This window comes from Prionailurus bengalensis, chromosome D2 (genome assembly GCF_016509475.1).
Source record: "Prionailurus bengalensis isolate Pbe53 chromosome D2, Fcat_Pben_1.1_paternal_pri, whole genome shotgun sequence".
NCBI lineage: Eukaryota > Metazoa > Chordata > Mammalia > Carnivora > Felidae > Prionailurus > Prionailurus bengalensis.
Genome location: NC_057351.1, coordinates 60,383,991 through 60,400,925, shown reverse-complemented (window position 1 = coordinate 60,400,925; position 16,935 = coordinate 60,383,991). Strand labels below are relative to the sequence as shown.

General features: G+C 52.4%; 2 protein-coding genes across 5 annotated transcripts; one reads left to right on the top strand and one right to left on the bottom strand.

The window, feature by feature from the left end:
- The first annotated feature begins 6,381 nt into the window (after nucleotides 1–6,381).
- CUEDC2 (CUE domain containing 2) lies at nucleotides 6,382–14,171 on the top strand. Of its 4 annotated transcripts, none has more exons than XM_043597379.1 (9): nucleotides 6,382–6,526; nucleotides 12,185–12,271; nucleotides 12,627–12,770; nucleotides 12,864–12,925; nucleotides 13,010–13,140; nucleotides 13,226–13,408; nucleotides 13,548–13,609; nucleotides 13,691–13,751; nucleotides 13,837–14,171. In XM_043597379.1, the coding sequence occupies exons 2-9, from the start codon at nucleotides 12,198–12,200 to the stop codon at nucleotides 13,981–13,983; spliced, it is 864 nt and encodes a 287-aa protein (XP_043453314.1). In that variant the 5' UTR covers nucleotides 6,382–6,526; nucleotides 12,185–12,197; the 3' UTR covers nucleotides 13,984–14,171. The 4 variants fall into 4 exon arrangements, with proteins under 4 accessions (XP_043453314.1, XP_043453315.1, XP_043453316.1 ...); XM_043597380.1 differs by having other exon boundaries at nucleotides 6,403–6,526; nucleotides 12,188–12,271; XM_043597381.1 differs by having other exon boundaries at nucleotides 6,405–6,526; nucleotides 12,095–12,271.
- A 120-nt stretch (nucleotides 14,172–14,291) lies between these two features.
- Nucleotides 14,292–16,393, bottom strand: FBXL15 (F-box and leucine rich repeat protein 15). Its single transcript, XM_043597378.1, has 4 exons — nucleotides 16,285–16,393; nucleotides 15,960–16,113; nucleotides 15,135–15,640; nucleotides 14,292–14,623 (listed from the first exon to the last, which is right to left on the bottom strand). Exons 1-4 carry the CDS (start codon nucleotides 16,335–16,337, stop codon nucleotides 14,434–14,436), a joined length of 903 nt encoding a protein of 300 aa, XP_043453313.1. The 5' UTR covers nucleotides 16,338–16,393; the 3' UTR covers nucleotides 14,292–14,433.
- Nucleotides 16,394–16,935: the final 542 nt, after the last annotated feature.

Sequence of the window (16,935 nt, the reverse complement as noted above, 5' to 3'; positions counted from 1 at the left end):
CAGAGCCCCACTTGGGGCTCAACCTCACAAACTGAGATCATGACCTGAAATCAAGAGTCAGATGCTTAGGGGTGCCTGGGTGGCTCAGTCAGTGAAGCGTCTGACTTCAGCTCAGGTCATGATCTCATGGTCCGTGGGTTTGAGTCCCGCATCAGGCTGTGCGCTGACAGCTTAGAGCCTGGAGCCTGCTTCGGATTCTGTGTCTCCCTCTCTCTCTGCCCCTCCCCTGCTTGTGCTCTGTCTCTCTCTGTCTCTGGGAAATAAGCAAATGTCAAATAAATAAAAACATAAGTAAAAGAGATGCTTAACTGAGTGAGCCACCCAGGCAACCCTGGGGTGCCGTTTTCAATAGGATAGCGAGGGAAGGCTTCTCTGAAGAGGTGATTCTTAAGTGGAGACCTAATAAAGACCTTTACAAGCCATTTGAACACCTGGGGGAGAAAAGCAGGTACACAACCCTGTGGCTGGAGTGTCCTTGTCCTGTAAGTGAGCAAGAAAATAATAATTAATGAGATTAGAGACGAAGCCAGATCCCGTGGTACCTGGAAGCCGTGTTGAGAATTTTGGACTTTATTCTTAGGGGTGGAGGGTTATAAGCAGAGGAGAATGTGATCAGATTTTTTTTTTTTTAATTATTCTGGATGCTGTGTGGAAAAGAGACTGTAGAGGGGCCATTGTGTAAATAGGGGGACAAGTTAGGAGGCTTTTAAAGTCATCCAGGCAAATTCAGATGGTGGCTTGGTCTCATTTGGAAGCAGTGAGGGTGATGAGAAAAGGAATGTCCTTGAATACACATCTTTGTTCACATATACAAGTATTAAATTGTTGGATATAAAGTCTTAGAATTAGAAATTGAATCATTGAGCAATGACACCCTGGTGGCAACAAGCACAGCCAGCACCCAGATCTTTGGTTCTAAATTCCATTCTCCACTGAAAAAAACCAAGCACATGGGGAAAATGGCTGTTTCCAAGGCTGTAGCAGGGAAGGTACAAGATGAGCCTGGAACAACTTGTGCCAGAAAATAAAGGACTCCTCAGAAATGTCAAACAAAGGAGCCAGCTTGAAGGGACCTCCACTAGCCAAATCAGGAACAATTTAAACATCAAAACGATCACAGTAACAGATTATTATCTACTGAATAAAATAATATCTATAAGTACCTACTAACATTAACTAAATAAACCAATGTGAAAGGAAAGCTTGCTCACAGCAGGAGGAACAATGAGCTTAGGAAATCAGCCCAATCAGTAATTGGTTCCGGTGAGAATCATTCATAGATACTAAAATTATTGGGCAAAAGTTTGAGGAGAAACAGGCTGTTATATAGTTTAGAGGTATGTTCCAATAAGATATTTATTAATTACAAAGAAAAAAGTAGTAACTTAGTAGAATCGTAGGGAAAACGAGGATAACACTTTAAGCCCACTGCCCAAGTGGTCCCTCTTGAATAAAGTCATTCTCACCATCTTTAATGAGTGTCTTGAAAATTTTTTCTTTAACAAAGACATCATGTGCTTTCTGGTATATTGAACTGAGAAAACACAACATCAATTCAGCAGTAATGCATAATCATGAGGAAACATCAGATAAATGTAAACAGATAACCACAGTGACCTTTATTGTTCAAAAATGTCCATGTCATAAAAGACAAAGGAAGGCTAAGAATCTGTTTCAGGTCAAAGGAGACCAAGAGACATGAAAACTAAATTCAGGGCATGATCCTGTTTTGGATCCTGGAACAGAATGAAAGTCATTATGAAGGAGGTGATTGGGACAAGTTGCAAGATTTGAATAAGGACTGTAGATTAGAGAAAGCAAAATGGCAAAAGGTTATTAGTTTCTGAATCTGGAAGAAAGGTAAGCAAGAGTTCTTTGCATTATTCTGCAAACCTTTTTACCTCCAGCCCCCAGCCCCAGTGAGGGAGGAGGGCCAATGATTACAGGCTTTTTGAAGGAGGTACTACCACTCAGCTCAGTCCAGCATGCTGCCATGCACGTACTTCCAAATCCCAGTGTTTGCTCCAGGCCATATGGATGTAAAAGAGCCCTGAAGGGAGCCTAGATGCCCCCTTCTTTGATCTTTTCTTTGAACTTAACCCTTAGAAGCTTATAACTCATAAAACATCTCTGCTGCCAGGGACCTTGCTGTTCACCTGGTCCAATGCCCTCAATTTACATTATGCTGGGAATCCAAGGCCAGAGAGGAGGAGTGACTCACCCAAGGTTATACAGTAGGTGGGAATCCAGAACTCCTAGATCTCAGTAGGGCTTGGTCTACCAAACCTGGTCCTGACAGCCTCCTCCTGATCTTGCCCCAGCCTTACCTGACCTTGGTATATGGTCTGGAACCCTTCACTCAGTAAACCCTGACTGATCAATTTTAAGCCTTAACCTACCCCCCCCCCCAAAAAGAGTAACTCACATTCTACTAAAGGAATAATCCTAATAAATTCACACACATAACTGAGAACTTACTGTGTGCAAGTACTGTGCTAAAGCTCCAAACGGAAACTATCAACTCATCTAATTTAATCCTCACAAAACTTTGATGTCTATATAATTATTTTTTTCCATTTAGAGATGAGGAAACTGAGGCCTGTAGAGGTCAACAACTTACCTGAGGTCACACGTGGAGAATGCACCTGGGAAATCTGGCTGTACCTTAACTTCTAGGCCAAACTGCCTCTTCATACCTTAGACACACTCAACAAAATGCGAGGACAATTTTTTGAACGGCTGCTATGTGCCGAACCCTGGACTAGACACTATGGGCTCATGAATTGAGCCCCGCTGGAGAGGTGTGTGGAGGCTTGGCAGGAGGTCGTCTGCGCTGTTGGGAAGTTGAGGGAGGCTTCTTGAAAGAGGTATCTTGAGAAGACTTTGAAGGGTGTCTTTGAAGGTCTCTCTGAGAGAGACCTTGTGTCCGAAGGATTTATAGGATCCTAACAGGTAACGATGGGAAGGAGGTGTTTCAGGATGAACTGAGGAGGGTTCAGCATAAGTAACAGGGAGCAACAGGGTTTCAGTAGAGGGCAGGTTATGACCAGGGAGCAATTGAATCTTGGGCTTGAAAGCTAAGTGGAAGCCATACTGTGGAAGACTTTAATGACAAAGTAAGGAGCTTGGGAGAGCCATTGAGATCTTTGAGCAGAAGCGTAGGCCAAGTTGATGTTATTAAAAGATCTGGCCAGTGCCTGGAGGAGCACCTGGTTGGGACTCCATGAGCCTGAGCCAGCAGCTTCCATGACCTCTATATTGATGTAATAGCACAGCCGAGCACCAGAACTGAGTCCCTAGGCCATTTGCTTGAGCTTACAGCCTATGGAATTCAGTTCTCAGAGCCAGGTGGCCAACGTTCTCTCAGCCTTGATTCTGCCCTCCTGTGCTCTCTTCTGTGTATTTCCCCCATTCCCAGGGTGGGCCAGATGAGGAACCTGGGTCCTATCCTAGAGAGGGTCTGAGCTTAGAGCTGAAAATAGGGCTCACAGCCAGGGAAAGGGGCAAGCGTTTTCTGAATTCCGAAAGGATTGTTACAGGATATGAGGAGAGGAGAGGTTGAGGGCCATGGCAGGGGTTCCATGAGTACTATGGAGTCATTTCTTGCCAGATGTGCTCCTGGCGGGACCAGATGTGGAGATGTACTCCAGGAGGAGTCAGGGCTGCGGGAAGACCCAGAATATATATACTGAGAAGGACATCTCTCTGGAGACTGAGGGGCTTCCTGAGCCAAAGGGTACCCCTAAAACATGGATCCTAAAGATAGGAGCCCAGAAGCTCCAGCTCCCTGAAAATTTCCCCACCACAAATGAAGATCTGAGATACCTGGCATAGATAGGGGAGTGGAAAAGAAACCTTTCCCTGAAACACACTCTTATTTCTGGAGAGTTAAACAGAAGGCTAGGTGCTATTCCCACTCACCAGGCAGAGCTGTAACCTATCCCTAGAGAGGGAAAGTCAAGCATGCAAGCTCAGGAGCCACCCTACCCCCACCCTGCTTGTGTTGTGAGTCAGGGCCCACACTTACCAATGAAGCTTCCTCTCCTGTTCCTGGGGCTGGATCTGCAGTGATGCTCTTAGAGAATGCTCCTTAAATAGGGCCCCCTCCCCGCCCTAGCCAACTCCCACCCCCGCCCCATCCTGGCTCTTCTGAGAAAGGAGGAAGGTGTGGGAGGGCTGGGCACCTTGCCCAGAGAGCCCTTTCTGACCTCCAGCAAGAGTGGGGACCCCCTTTTTCCCCCCCATCCTTTTGAAGTGTCCCCTTCCTCACCTCAGTCTCTGACTTTGTCCCTTCCACCCCTTGAGACCAGCCAGCTGGGCTTTTATCTCTGCTCTGAATGTCTAGGAAATCTGCCCTTCATGCCTAATTCAAGCCCAATTCCTCATTCTGAGGTTGGATGATGGGGAATTGATGTTCTAGGGGAAGCTTCAGCACAGGCTTCTAACTTTTCCCTTCAGCCGAGGGGACCTAGGTCTCCAAACATCAGCTGCAAAATTCACTTGAGGGAATGGGAAGAGAGGAGTCATCATGTCACCTTCTCTCACCTTATGTGGCTTCCGGCAGCACCCAAAGGGCAGGTGGAAGTCTGTTCCTACCTTGGGGATGGAGAGACTAAGACCCGAGGGGACAAAAAAATGAGGGGCTTGAGGTCCAGCCAGCTATGGAATGCCAAGCAGGACACATGTTCCCCAGAGCCCCTATTTTACAGTTCATGTGTGTTGTGTCTGTAGTGGTCCCTCTCCTCAGCCCATCCTCTATAATCTGACCCCAGAACCAAACCCCTGCTGCACAGAGTCGGGACCCTTCAGAATAGGAGCTAGTAATCAAGGGGCTCCCCCTAAGAGGTCTTTCCCATCATCCTTCTCCCAAAGCTCAGGAAGTTCTTTCTGAGATCTGGCTACATCCAACTGCCATCCAAGAAACACGCCGGAGGGGAGGGGGGACGAAAGGCTCTGGGATGGCTGCAGGGATCTTGGGCTAGAACTAGGCACAGCTCTACTAAGGAAACGTTAAAGTTCCCGTAATGGGGGTGGTAGGGAGAGAAGAGTCATCTGCATTGTGCAACGCTGGGGGAGGGGGGTGGGGTGGGGCGGGGGAGGTTGGGGCTGGGGGAAGGGAGGGATGGCCAAATCTTTGAAGAGCTGGCAGAGGCCTGAAGCTGATGAAGCTAACCTTCACCCCTTCCCAGGGGCTAGCCTAGCTCAAGTTCAAAGCGGCTGTCACCCCACCCCTCATTAACCCTAGCAGCGCCAGGCTGGCAGCGGGAGTGTTTTTATGGGAGACGCAGACGCCAAATGTGCTCCTTCCTCCCTCCCCTTTCCTGCTCTGTCTTCCCAGCAGTGAATGTCTAGCTTTTTGAGGCCAGAGGATCCTGGTGGGGGGAGGTGGGAGCCTGCAGCGAGGGACAGAACTGGACGCTTCGATCCTTCTCCCTTGGGGGAGAAGAGTGGATAGGACTGTCTACCTTGGACTATGAGCTCCTGAGGGCAGTGACAGTCTCTGAGTACCCCGCAACTTATGAGGGAACTAGCCGAAGGGGCTCATCCCTGTTGACTGGGGATGAACTAGCTCACCCTTGAAGGAAGCTGTTTCCTTCACGACCCATTGCGGGATTCCTGGGAAGGGATGGCTGCGGGCTTCCCCACAGGATAGCACCAGGAAGCTGAGGCAGCAGGAACAGAAAGAAGAAGGCGAGGCCTTGCTGGGTCCTGGAGTTCATTTGTCCTGTCCTAAATGAAAAGTCCTGTCAACATAGTCATGAAGGCCCTGGAAGTAGGCATGGCCTTTAGGCTGTCCTGGATCTGAGCTCAGGTCATCCTCACCCAGAGCATCTGCTCCCTGCTGCCCCCATCCAAACCAGGCTTCATGGTCCCAAGACCCAGACCCTGCAACCCACCCTAATTTGGGGGAATACACCGCTGTTAAGGGAACGCAAAGGGGACAGATATGGTGGGGAAGTAATCACCTAAGAGTTGATTGCATGACGGGGCTTGAACCTAGACTGGACCTAAAGGGGGAGAGACACTGGGATTTGGGAAGAACACCAGGTCTGGGTGTAAAAGGGGCCACCAGATCCAGTCAGGGAGCCAGGCCTGTGGAAGAACGGTAGAGATAAGGGGAGAGAAAAAGCTATAGGATTTGAGGGGACAGAATTTGGGGAAAGAAAAGTGGACGAGAAGACAACTGGGTGGGGTCTAAAGGTTCTAGGTGTTTGGCGCTGACAAGGAACTGGGCGGGGATACCGTCAGCCACTGAGACTCCACCCACTGGCGGGACCTCCACGCCTAATTTCTCCCAACCCGCAACAAAAATGGCCGCCGCGGGAGCCTGTCCAAAACCCTAAAACAAATGAAAATGGGAGCAGAAGCCCCGCCCAGTTACGGGCAATTGCCCTTCTCAAAAATGGCTACCGCGGCGCTTCTGGAAGGGAACCGCTCTGGGCCCCGCCTTTGATCTCGTTGGTGGGGCTGGGGGATGAGAGCTGTACCGCGCGGGACAAGTCGCCGGCGGCGCCCGACGGAGCAGGTGATTTCCCCTCCGGCCCCCGGCCCAGGGCTAGGAGAGTCGCGGAGAACGCTGACCCAGGGTACCCGTCTTGTGTGTCCCCCCACGGTACTCCCTGGGGCCCGTCAGCCCCCCATCTCTGATTCTCGCCAAGGCCTGTATCAAGGCACATCCCAGCTTACTCAGGCCTCCCTAGTCTTGTGTCCCCAAGGCTACAACCTCATTCCGGTGCCCTCGGGCCCACTATTCCGTACCCTTAGGGGTATCCCGCTAGCTTGTTTAGGGAGCTCCTGCTTCGGGGGTGGGCCGTCATCGCGGTTCCACTTCCTGTGCACCCCACTATCCCGGTTTGTGCGCCCGTCTGACTTTGGATGCCCGAATCCCTTGTAGCCCTCAGTGTCCTTGGCGCCTCTAAGACTTGACTTGGGGGTCAGAGGACAATGATGTCCTCTGGAACCTGCATTATGGGACTAGGGCCTCAGGAGCTGGGCTTCATAGTGTCTGGGAAAGCAGGGAAGACCTCCATGCTAGACCCTCTGAGGGCCCACACTGGTTCCCAGGACTCCTCCCACATGGCCTTCTGCTCTCCCTCCACCTTGAGCACCTCCCCACCCCAAGGGAACAGCATAGTGCTCCTTCCCCCAGTCTCACTTGAAGTGGTCCAGAAGGTCTGTAGGGAGCATCTGGAGAGTCCAGGCTTATGCCTGGTCCTGGGGCCACTCTCACGCCAGCCAGGGACAGTGAGGATGGGGCAGACAGGGTTGGCTACAGAGAGGAAGTGAGTCCTGCAGAATGAGAGTAAGAGGAAAAGGCATTCTGAGTGGAGAGAACGGTGTGAGCAAAGATTCTGAGGGAGGCAAGAGGGCAAGCTAGGCAGGACAGGAGGATCAGAACATGGGCTGGGGCCACATCATTTACTTCATGAGAGGTGGTATAGCGTAGCGTTAACAGTGAGGGTTCCGGAGCCAGAGTCCTTGGGTGTAAATGTGCCATTAACTTACTGTGTGACCTTGGACAAGTTACTTAACCTCTCAGTGTCTGTCTCCATTTCCTTGCGGGTAAAATGGGATAGTATAATACTATTAGTATCTATATTTTAGGGTCATTGTGAAGATTAGGTAAGTTAACACATGTAAAGTGCATACAACAATCCTTGGCACAGTGTAAGCATTCAGGAATTGCTAACTATTACCATCATCAGAGGTATTTAAACAGGGCTCATGACAAGATGATGATTGCATTTCATGGATGCTAATAAACCAGTGAGCCCTGATTTAAAGACCCCAGGAAATAATGGAGTTCTGCGGACTATATCCAGAATTTGAAAAGTCCCATGAAAATCATGTTCTTACCTGGGAGAAGCCTGGCTGCTTAGGCTGCAGCTTTCCCAACTCAGAGACTGTGGAGGAGAAATACTAGGAGAAACTCCTGGGCAGGAAAACAATGCTAAGGAAGGCTAGGGGGATGGAGAAGGGTGAAAGAAAGAAGTGGCAAGCTTTGAAGGCTGGGTAAAGTTTGGGCAGCCCTGGAAGAGAAGAAGAGAGGTGTTGCCTTAGGAGATAAACCAGAGCAAAAGCTTAGGTGAGGAAGACTTTCTTTGGGACACAGTGAGGAGTTTCCCAGTAACAACTCCCTGGCCCTCAGACCTTGATTAGAAACCTGAAGTCATCAGACAGATCCCTTCTTCCCTAGAAACTAGACTTTCTTGCAGCACCCTTTGTCCCAGCAGAGATTGCCAAACAACTGACAGCAGCCAGGATTTGATGTAACTCGGGGTGGATATAGGTCTCTGTAGGGGGCTGACCCCTTGGGGGAACTGCATAATGGGATCTGGTACGCCTGGTGTGAGCAGTTCTGCTCCTCCCCAGGGCCCATGGTAGGGTCTAGAGCAAGGGTCGACATTCCTCTTGGTAGGCTAGAGCTTGTCAGTTCTGCTATCCAAAGTGAGCCCCGTGCTGTCACTGCAACACTGTGTTACTACTCAGGGGACCCGGGAACTGTGATCACAGATCGAAGCTCTGTCTCAACCCACTTGGAAGTCTTGATATCCTCTCATTCCCTGGAATATACACTCAGCTAGGTGACCTGGATTTAAATCTTAAGTACCACAGTTCAGCCAAGTGATGTTGGGCCAATCATTAAACTCACTGAGCTTTAGTTCCTTTGTCTGTAAAGCGGGGAGTGACTGAGTGTCCTACTTCATGGGATACTCAATGTACACTGATTAATAAGCCAGGAGTGGAGTCCCTGCCCTCATGAAACGACTGGAAGAAACATTAAATATTGCCCAGAGGATGATTTAATTATACCTATGAAAAGTCCTGCTAAATAAGGAAAAGTGTAGTCTGCAGTGAGGGTGTATGATGGAGGGACCAAAGCAGTTCTACAGAGTCAGGGGCAGCATCCCTTGAGGCCGGAATTTTTAAACTGAGACCCAATAGGTGAGAAGGTGTTGGACAAGTGAAAGGGTAGAGGTGGAAGGTTGCCCAGGCAGAGGAAACAGTTTGTGGAAAGCCTCTTGCCGTGAAAGAGCTTGAATGTTGGCAAACTGAAAGAAAGCCAAGGTGGATGGGAGTGATCTGGGGAGGGTGTAGTGCATGATGAGGCTAGAAAGACTGTAGGCAGGGGTAAGGTCCTGAACTAAAGGCCACAAAAAAGAATCTGGGCTAATCAGAAGGGAGGTGGGGGGTGGAGCACCTGGGTGGCTCAGCTGGTTAGGGATCCATTGGTTAAACTTCAAGCCTAGCATTGGGCTCTGCACTGATGGGGTGGAGCCTGCTTGAGATCCTCTTTCTCTCCTCTCTCTGCCTCTCCCCTGCTTGTGCTGTCTCTCTCTCCCCAAAATAGATAGATAGATAGATAGATAGATAGATAGATAGATAGATAGATAGATAGGAATTGGGAAGTCACTGAGAGATATTAAGCAGGAAAAACATGATTTTTTTTTTTAAAAAAACAGATCACACAATTGTGATCTTTGTAAAGAATAGGTTCTTGGAGGTGCCTGGGTGGCTCAGTCAGTTCAGCATCTGACTTTAGCTCAGGTCATGATCTCACAGTTTGTGAATTCAAGCCCTGCTTTGGGTGAGCCCTGCTTCTCTCTTTCCCTCTCTCTGCCCCTCATGGGATTCTCTCTCTCCCTCTCTCTCTCTCTCTCTCTCTCTCTCTATCCCTCTCTGTCCCTCACTGACTTACACACTTTCTCTCTCAAAAAAAAAAAAAAAAAAAAGAGAGAGAGAGAGAGAGAGAATAAGTTCTTGGTAGGGGGGCTCTTGGGTGGCTTAGTCGGTTAAGCATTTGACTCTTGACTTTGGCTCAGGTCATGATTTCACGATTCATGAGACAGAGCCCTGTGTTGGGTGCTGTGCTAACAGCACAGAGCCTGCTTGGAATTCTCTCTCTCCCTCTCTTTCTGCCTCTTCCCCCCTTGCACATGCTCACTCTCTCTCTCTCTCTTTAAAATGAATAAATAAACTTAAAAAAAAAAAGAATAGGTTCTTGAGGAAAAGACAGTAGTGGGGGAAGGGTTAGGAAGCTCTGGCAGTGAAGACAAAAGGTGGAGCAGAAAGGGAGGAGGGATGGAGAGAAGCACATGTGTTAAGATGACAGTCAGGCCTTGGTGCCTGGATGTGGGAAGGCAAGGGGTAGGATGGTACCAAGGATAATTCCCAGACTTGTGGTGGCAGGAGTGGCCGGGTAGGTACATGGACATGCATTTACTGATGACAGTCTTGGAGGAGCAATGGACTTGGGAGGATGTCAGTTTGGAACAGGTGAAGTCACTCACACGGAAGTGTCAGAGAAGTAGATATGCAAATATGTAGCTCAGAGGGGGGACCTAGACTAAAGGATTGGCATTTGAGGATTGTGACATAGAGTGACATAGAGTTGGTTCATAAACATGTGGCCCAGACAAGGTCTTCCAGAAGGAGAGGGTGCAGAGTGAGGAGGGACGAGGAGCAGCTTTGAGCCTGAGCTTTCCTGCCAGTAGAAGAGAGGGGGACAGAGAAGGGAGCCTGGGACGAAATGGCCAGAGAGGTAGAAGAGAAGCAGGAGAGTGTGATGCCTCAGAAACTAACATTGACACTGCTTGAAAGGGCAAGTATTAGGTGAAACCATAAGAAATTGCCTTTCCTTCTTTCCTTCCTTTCCTTCCCTTCTTTCTGTTGATCAAAAACAAGCATACTGGCAAGCTTATAGGGTTCAACCTGAATAGACCCAAACTGAAAAAGTAACTCATGACCTTAGACTGAGAAATTTTTGTAGAGACGTTGTAGCAGAAGCCAGATGAACTGGGGAGAATGGATAGAAAGGACACTAAGAAGGGAATAGAATCGACAGGATTGGTGATCAGCCGAGTACAGCAGGTAGAGTTGAGAGAGGGTGAAAGCAAGGGTAATTTCCAAGTTTCAGGTTTGGCAGCTGAGTGAGTGAATGGTTGGGTCAGCCAATGAAGTAGGAGGGGGATGTACACTAATCGTGAAAATATTGTTGAGTGTGGGGTAGATGGAATGTGAGATATCTCTGAAACTTCAGAATGGGATGATGAGCTGACAGTTGGACCTGTGGCGCTGGAGCCATTCATTACCATCTATGTGTTCCTGACTCCTACATATGGACTTTGGGGAGTCAAAATCATGTAGGTGGAAATGAACTCAGTCAGTCAGTGTTTATAGAGCATCTACTAAGTGCTAGGGTTACATCAGTGAATAAGATGAAGTCCCCCTGTACCTTGGAGCTTATTACATTATATCAGGGAGGTCAGACAATAGGCAAACATAAAACAACATTAAGCTGTAGTAAATGCCATATAGAAAATAAAGCAGGGTGAGGGATTAGGGAGTATGAGGAATACCTATTTTTGGTAGGTTAGTCAGGGAAGGTCTGTCTCAGAGGGCAACATTTGACCAGAGCTCCAGAGGAGGTGAGGGGGTGGGTATATGAAGGAGACAGGTAGGAAGAAACTGGACAAATTCGAGGACCAGCAAGGAGGCTGGTGGGGCAGGAGTGGAGTGAGTGGTGAGGTTGGAGAGGCAGGCAAAGGCCAGACCTTGTAGGGTTTTACAGGCTTTGGGAAGGAAAATGGAAAGGCCTTTGTAGATAGCCTTTTGTGCAGGAAGAGAGAATTCCTCAAAGACTTCCCCTTCTATCAGAGCCTTGTAGCCAGAAAAGCCCCTTTGTGCGGAGGGTGGGTGGGTCATTCTGAGTGGGGGAAGGCTGTGCTTGGTCCTGGGGCCTGCTCTTTGGGGGGCTGGACAATGGGCCCCTTGTGGTTAGACTTGAGGGCCAAGTGGCCCCCTCAATGCTGGGATTCCTCAGCCAGGAGGCATGTGACCCCAAGACCTTGGCTTCTTGCCTGAGGGTCTGGGCCTGCTGCTGGGGAACGGGGTGGCGAGATGGGGAGAGGTCGGGGGAAGGGTGAGGGAAACCGCTTGGGAGGCCTTCTCCTACGGCAGTGCCCTGTCTTGTCTCAGGCTGAAGGAGGTAGAGAGATGGGCAGGGAGGGGGTTGTGGCTCTGCTTGAGAGAGCGGGGGAGGGCTGGCGAGCTGGGAGTTATGGACAACAGTAACAAATGGTTTCCACAGCAGGGCAGGAGGGAGGACCTGGCCGCCCCTGGGCCTGGTGGGTAGGAGCAGGCAGAAGAGGGCCTGACAAACCTACATCTTCTGTCCCTTCAGAAGAGGAGAGAACATGGAGCTGGAGAGGATTGTCAGTACAGCCCTCCTTGCCTTTGTCCAGACGCACCTCCCCGAGGCTGATCTCAGGTAGAAGCAGCTTTCCTGGGAGGATCATGCTGGGGTCTGGGTTGGAGCTGCTGGGCAGTGCTCCGGGCCCCAGCCAATGGAAAGACTGGGATGGCAAGCACTCAGCTCTATTCCTGAGGTGGGGGAGGGCTGATTATGATTTGCTGGTATGGCCTTACATCTTAACCTGTCCCTGGCACCTTGTTGGACAGGTGGAAAACCAAAGCTCTGTAGGAGGATGGGATACTTTCTGGCTTCAAGACTTGAAGTCTGGCTCATAGACCCAGGGAAGCCGAGGGCTTGAGTCTCAGGCTAGGTGGGGGTGCTGGAGGTATCCCGTGTCCTACCTAGGACTTGTCCTGTCCCCTTCCTGCAGCGGCTTGGATGAGGTCATCTTCTCGTATGTGCTTGGGGTCCTGGAGGACCTGGGCCCCTCAGGGCCATCAGAGGAGAACTTCGATATGGAGGCCTTCACTGAGATGATGGAGGCCTATGTGCCTGGCTTTGCCCACATTCCAAGGTGGGATCTGGCTGGGGTGAAGAAGGGGTGGAGGGCTGGCTAATTGTGGAGGGTAGGCAGGGGTGTCCTTTTACCACCCTCCTATCTTTTCAGGGGTACAATAGGGGACATGATGCAGAAGCTCTCAGGGCAGCTGAGCGGTGCCAGGAACAAAGGTGAGCTTGGGGATTGGGCACTTGGGAAATTCATAACCCCCATCCCCCAAAGCCCCGGCAAACCTGATGCTCTGCTTCTTTAAGAGAACCTGCAGCCACAGAGCTCTGAGGTCCAAGGTCAGATGCCCATCTCCCCAGAGCCCCTGCAGCGGCCTGAAAAGCTCAAAGAAGAAACTAGGGCTTCTCCTACTGCTGCTGGAGACACCCAGGAAGAGGTACTGGGAGGAGAGGGGACTGGTGAGGGAGTCAGGGGCCAGGAAAGAAGGAAGTACTGCCTGTGGTCAACATCTATGCCCACAGGCAGCCAGTGCCGAGGAGGAGCTGCTGCCAGGGGTGGATGTACTCCTGGAGGTGTTCCCTACGTGCTCGGTAGAGCAGGCCCAGTGGGTGCTGGCCAAAGCTCGGGGAGACTTGGAAGAAGCTGTGCAGATGCTGGTAGAGGGGAAGGAAGAGGGGCCTCCAGCCTGGGATGGCCCCAACCAGGTATCCTCTGCTAGACCCCCCCTTCGACCCAAGTAGCCTTAGCTACATTCCACCTTAGTGTTAAGCCCCCACCCCTAGCCTATCCCTGCCTGCTTCTGCTGGTGCCCTAGGGTTTAGATGAAGCTTCCCTTCTCTGCAGGACCTGCCCAGGCGCCTCAGAGGCCCCCAAAAGGATGAACTGAAGTCCTTCATCCTACAGAAGTGAGTCTGGGCTGGGCTGGGCTAGGCCCTTAGAGGGTCATCCCAGGGTGGCAGGAGCTTCACCCAGCCAGTTTTTGGCAGGTACATGATGGTGGATAGCGCAGAGGATCAGAAGATTCACCGGCCCATGGCTCCCAGGGAGGTAAGAGAGTTAATGGCTGCTGGAGGTGTGAAGTGGGTGGGACTCTCTCCTGGCTCCTGCTACTCACTGCCCAATTGCCTCCCAGGCCCCCAAGAAGCTGATCCGATACATCGACAACCAGATAGTAAGCACCAAAGGGGAGCGATTCAAAGATGTGCGGAACCCTGAGGCCGAGGAGATGAAGGCCACATACATCAACCTCAAGCCAGCCAGAAAGTACCGCTTCCACTGAGGCATTCGCCAGACTCTGCTGGAGCCTTCTCGGCTCAGATCCCAGAGGGATGCAGGAGCCCTACACCCCCACACAGGGCCCGCCCTAACTCCTGTCCCCCTTCTCTACCCTGCTCTCTACTTCCTTGCCCCACCATGTTGACCTCCTCTTGGAGCTGCCCACGGGCACAGTAAAGGTGGCCCCAGGAAGATGTGAGTGCATTCTGGTCATTTCTGCCTCAGCTGGGGTGCTGGGGTACTGTGTCTGTCTGACCTTCTCTCCCAACTTCACATCCCTTATCTCCAACACGGCAGCAGCGCCAGGCAAGAGGGGGTAAAAAGCTCTTTATTTGAAGCTCCAGGGTGGGGCAGGGTATCCGCCTCTAGCCAGAGGCCTCCACAGTCCAGTTTCCCTACAGTTCATAGTCAGGCCCCCGCCACACAGTCCAGCTGTGACCCATCGGCAGGCAGGTCAGACCTGCAGGTTGACAAAGGGTGCAAAACCAGCCATGTCCTGCAGGAGCACCAGGGCCTGATGCAGCGGCGGCTCCACGTCGATGTCCACGCCGCGCTTCCGCAGGCGGCTCAGGCTGGGCTCGGCCACATGGTGGCAGTGCCGCACCCGCAGCGAGCGCAACGCCGGGCAGTACTCGGCCAAGGTCCTGGGGGAGGAGCCGGGTGAGGCTAGGGGCCAGAAGCTGTTTCGCCCACGGTGGGGGAGCCAGCGAAGCCCCTGCCTCCTTCAAACTCAGAGCATACTTTTTCCCTCCATAAACCTGGATGGGGGGGGGGGGGTTATGAGGAGGTCTGGATGGGGTCATACACCAATGTCTCCAGTGAACTCGGGACTTCCTCCTATCTCTTAAAGGGGGAACCTGCTCCTCAGCTCCGCCCAGGATTTCAAGGTTTTCCCCTTGTTGAAAAGAAGCCTGAGAGTCGACTGTCTGTGACATCCGCTCATGCGTAAATACTGGTTCCAAAAAGTTTTTTAAACTATGGGTTCTCTGGCCTCGGCAATCCTAGAGATCTTTCCTGGTCTGAATGGGGGTGTCGTGATAGCAGAAAAACCCAGAAACCACAGTTCTGCCTTTTGACAGCTGCACCCCGTCCCTAAACCAGAGGCTTAAAAAGTGATTGCCCTCTTCCCATCCCACCAACCCAAGGCCCAGGCACCTGACGCCGTCGCTTCCGACGCGGAGGCAGCCGGTTAGATCTAGGTGCTCGAGTTCCGGGCAGTTCCGAGCCAACTCCTGGACGGCGGTATCCCCCACATTGGCGTTGACTGCCAGCGAGAGGCTGCGAAGGCCTGCGCCGCGTCTCTGCGCCAGGTATACGATGGCCTCATCCTTGAGCTGACGGCAGGCGGTGAGGTCCAGCTCCTCAAGGGCCGGACAGCGGTCGGCGAGGCCGCGCAGCGCCAGACCGTCTACCCAGTCACAGTGCGCAAGCGAAAGGCGCTGCAGGCGGGGGCAGCCCTCCGCCAGCGCCCCCAGCGCTCGGCGGCTCAGTTGTCCGCAGCCGGCTAGAGCCACGCTCCGCAGCTGCGGATTCCGCGTCAGCACCGGCACCAGATCCTCATCCGACAGCCATTCGTGACACGGTGCTAGGGCCAGCTCCTGCAGCCCCTCAGCGTCCCGCAGCAGCCAGGCCAATGCGGCCCGCGGGATCTGCGGACCCACCTGCGGGCAGGGAGGCACCTCGACTTTCAGCTGGTCCCGAGGGCGGGGCGGGCGCTGCCTCTCCGCCCCATTAGAGTTATTTCCCGGCAGAACCTGCCTTCGGAGTTTGCCCCCTGACTCCCAGGAGAGACCCCACGTGCCCTCTGAGTTGATACCCGGTACTCGCCCTTTGAGAGTACTTCCCGAAGGGTGGGTCGTTTCTCGGGAGTTCCTGGACGCGCAGAGGGTGGGGAAGGGTAGACAGCTGGGCTGGGGGCTGGGTTGGAGGCGGGGAGGGGGCGGTACCCGGACGGGGGCGGGGCTCTGGCCCCTGGCTCACCTGAGCGGCGTCGAAGCGGCGCAGGCCAGCCAGGTGCAGCTGCACTAGCGCCCGGAAGGCCCGGCTGACGCGCTGCAGCCGGAGCAGCTGGCGCAGCGGCACCCGGCTCAGGACGTGTGGGAGCAGCACGTCTTCCCAAGGCAGGTCCAGGAGCCTGCGGGTAAAGGGGCGTTGGCGGTGGCGTTCCCGGGCCGCTGTTACCTGCGAGTCCGCCTCTGTTATGCTTCTGCGCCCTGGCTCCTAAGAGCGACCCCCAAACCCGGCCCAGTCAGCTCCCTTCCCCCAGGTCCTTCTTCCCTCTCTCGGCCCCTCCGGTGCTCGGTACCTGACGGCTCCGGGCTCTTGCTCCCCTCCGGACGGCTCCATCGGTGGCTCCATCGGCGGCCTATTGCGCGTGCGCAGTAAGGTCCTCTCGCTTTGGCCTTGGAGCGGCCTCAGCGAACCCGCCTCTTCGGGCTGTAGAGACAGACCGATTCAATCGAGTGTGGTCTCACTGAGGATCCTATCTGAAAGCGTTCCGGATGGATATCAAAACTGAGGGCGGAGCCGACCGGTGGGGTAACATCAGACCTCGCCTTCTCGGCTACAGGGCTTGAGACCTGAAGCTGGAGAACGCGATGGTGCAGCAGAGACTGGCTCTTTTTTCGTCTTGGGCCAGTGGCCGCCGCTGAATGAAGTGGTGATGGGAGGAGCAGGCAAAGCCAAACGCAGAAGGGGCGGAGCCATGACTCCAAAGTTCTGGGCCTATTCTCTGCCCTCTGGTCGCGCTTAGCGACTTTGAAAAATGGGGAGAAACTATCCAGGCTTTTACTGTCTCGTGTGTAGTAGGTGCCCAGTAATTTGTTGAATGAATTGAATGGGCGAAGCTAGAATTTTTCTTCCTTCATCAAGCAAAATTGCCCAAACCCTCATTCCTGGTTAGTTGTCAAGTACAGGGGTGTCCAGCCCCTTCCACTCCCAGACGATTTGGAAAAGG

Coding starts and splice junctions, on each gene's coding strand:
- FBXL15 (XM_043597378.1), bottom strand. CDS start 16,337: ATGGAGCCACCGATGGAGCCGTCCGGAGGGGAGCAAGAGCCCGGAGCC. Junction 15,641..15,959: donor GCCGCTTCGACGCCGCTCAG/GTGAGCCAGGGG, acceptor CCCTGCCCGCAG/GTGGGTCCGCAGATCCCGCG. Junction 14,624..15,134: donor GTCGGAAGCGACGGCGTCAG/GTGCCTGGGCCT, acceptor CTCCTCCCCCAG/GACCTTGGCCGAGTACTGCC.
- CUEDC2 (XM_043597379.1), top strand. CDS start 12,198: ATGGAGCTGGAGAGGATTGTCAGTACAGCCCTCCTTGCCTTTGTCCAG. Junction 12,272..12,626: donor CTCCCCGAGGCTGATCTCAG/GTAGAAGCAGCT, acceptor CCCTTCCTGCAG/CGGCTTGGATGAGGTCATCT. Junction 13,752..13,836: donor GGCCCATGGCTCCCAGGGAG/GTAAGAGAGTTA, acceptor ATTGCCTCCCAG/GCCCCCAAGAAGCTGATCCG.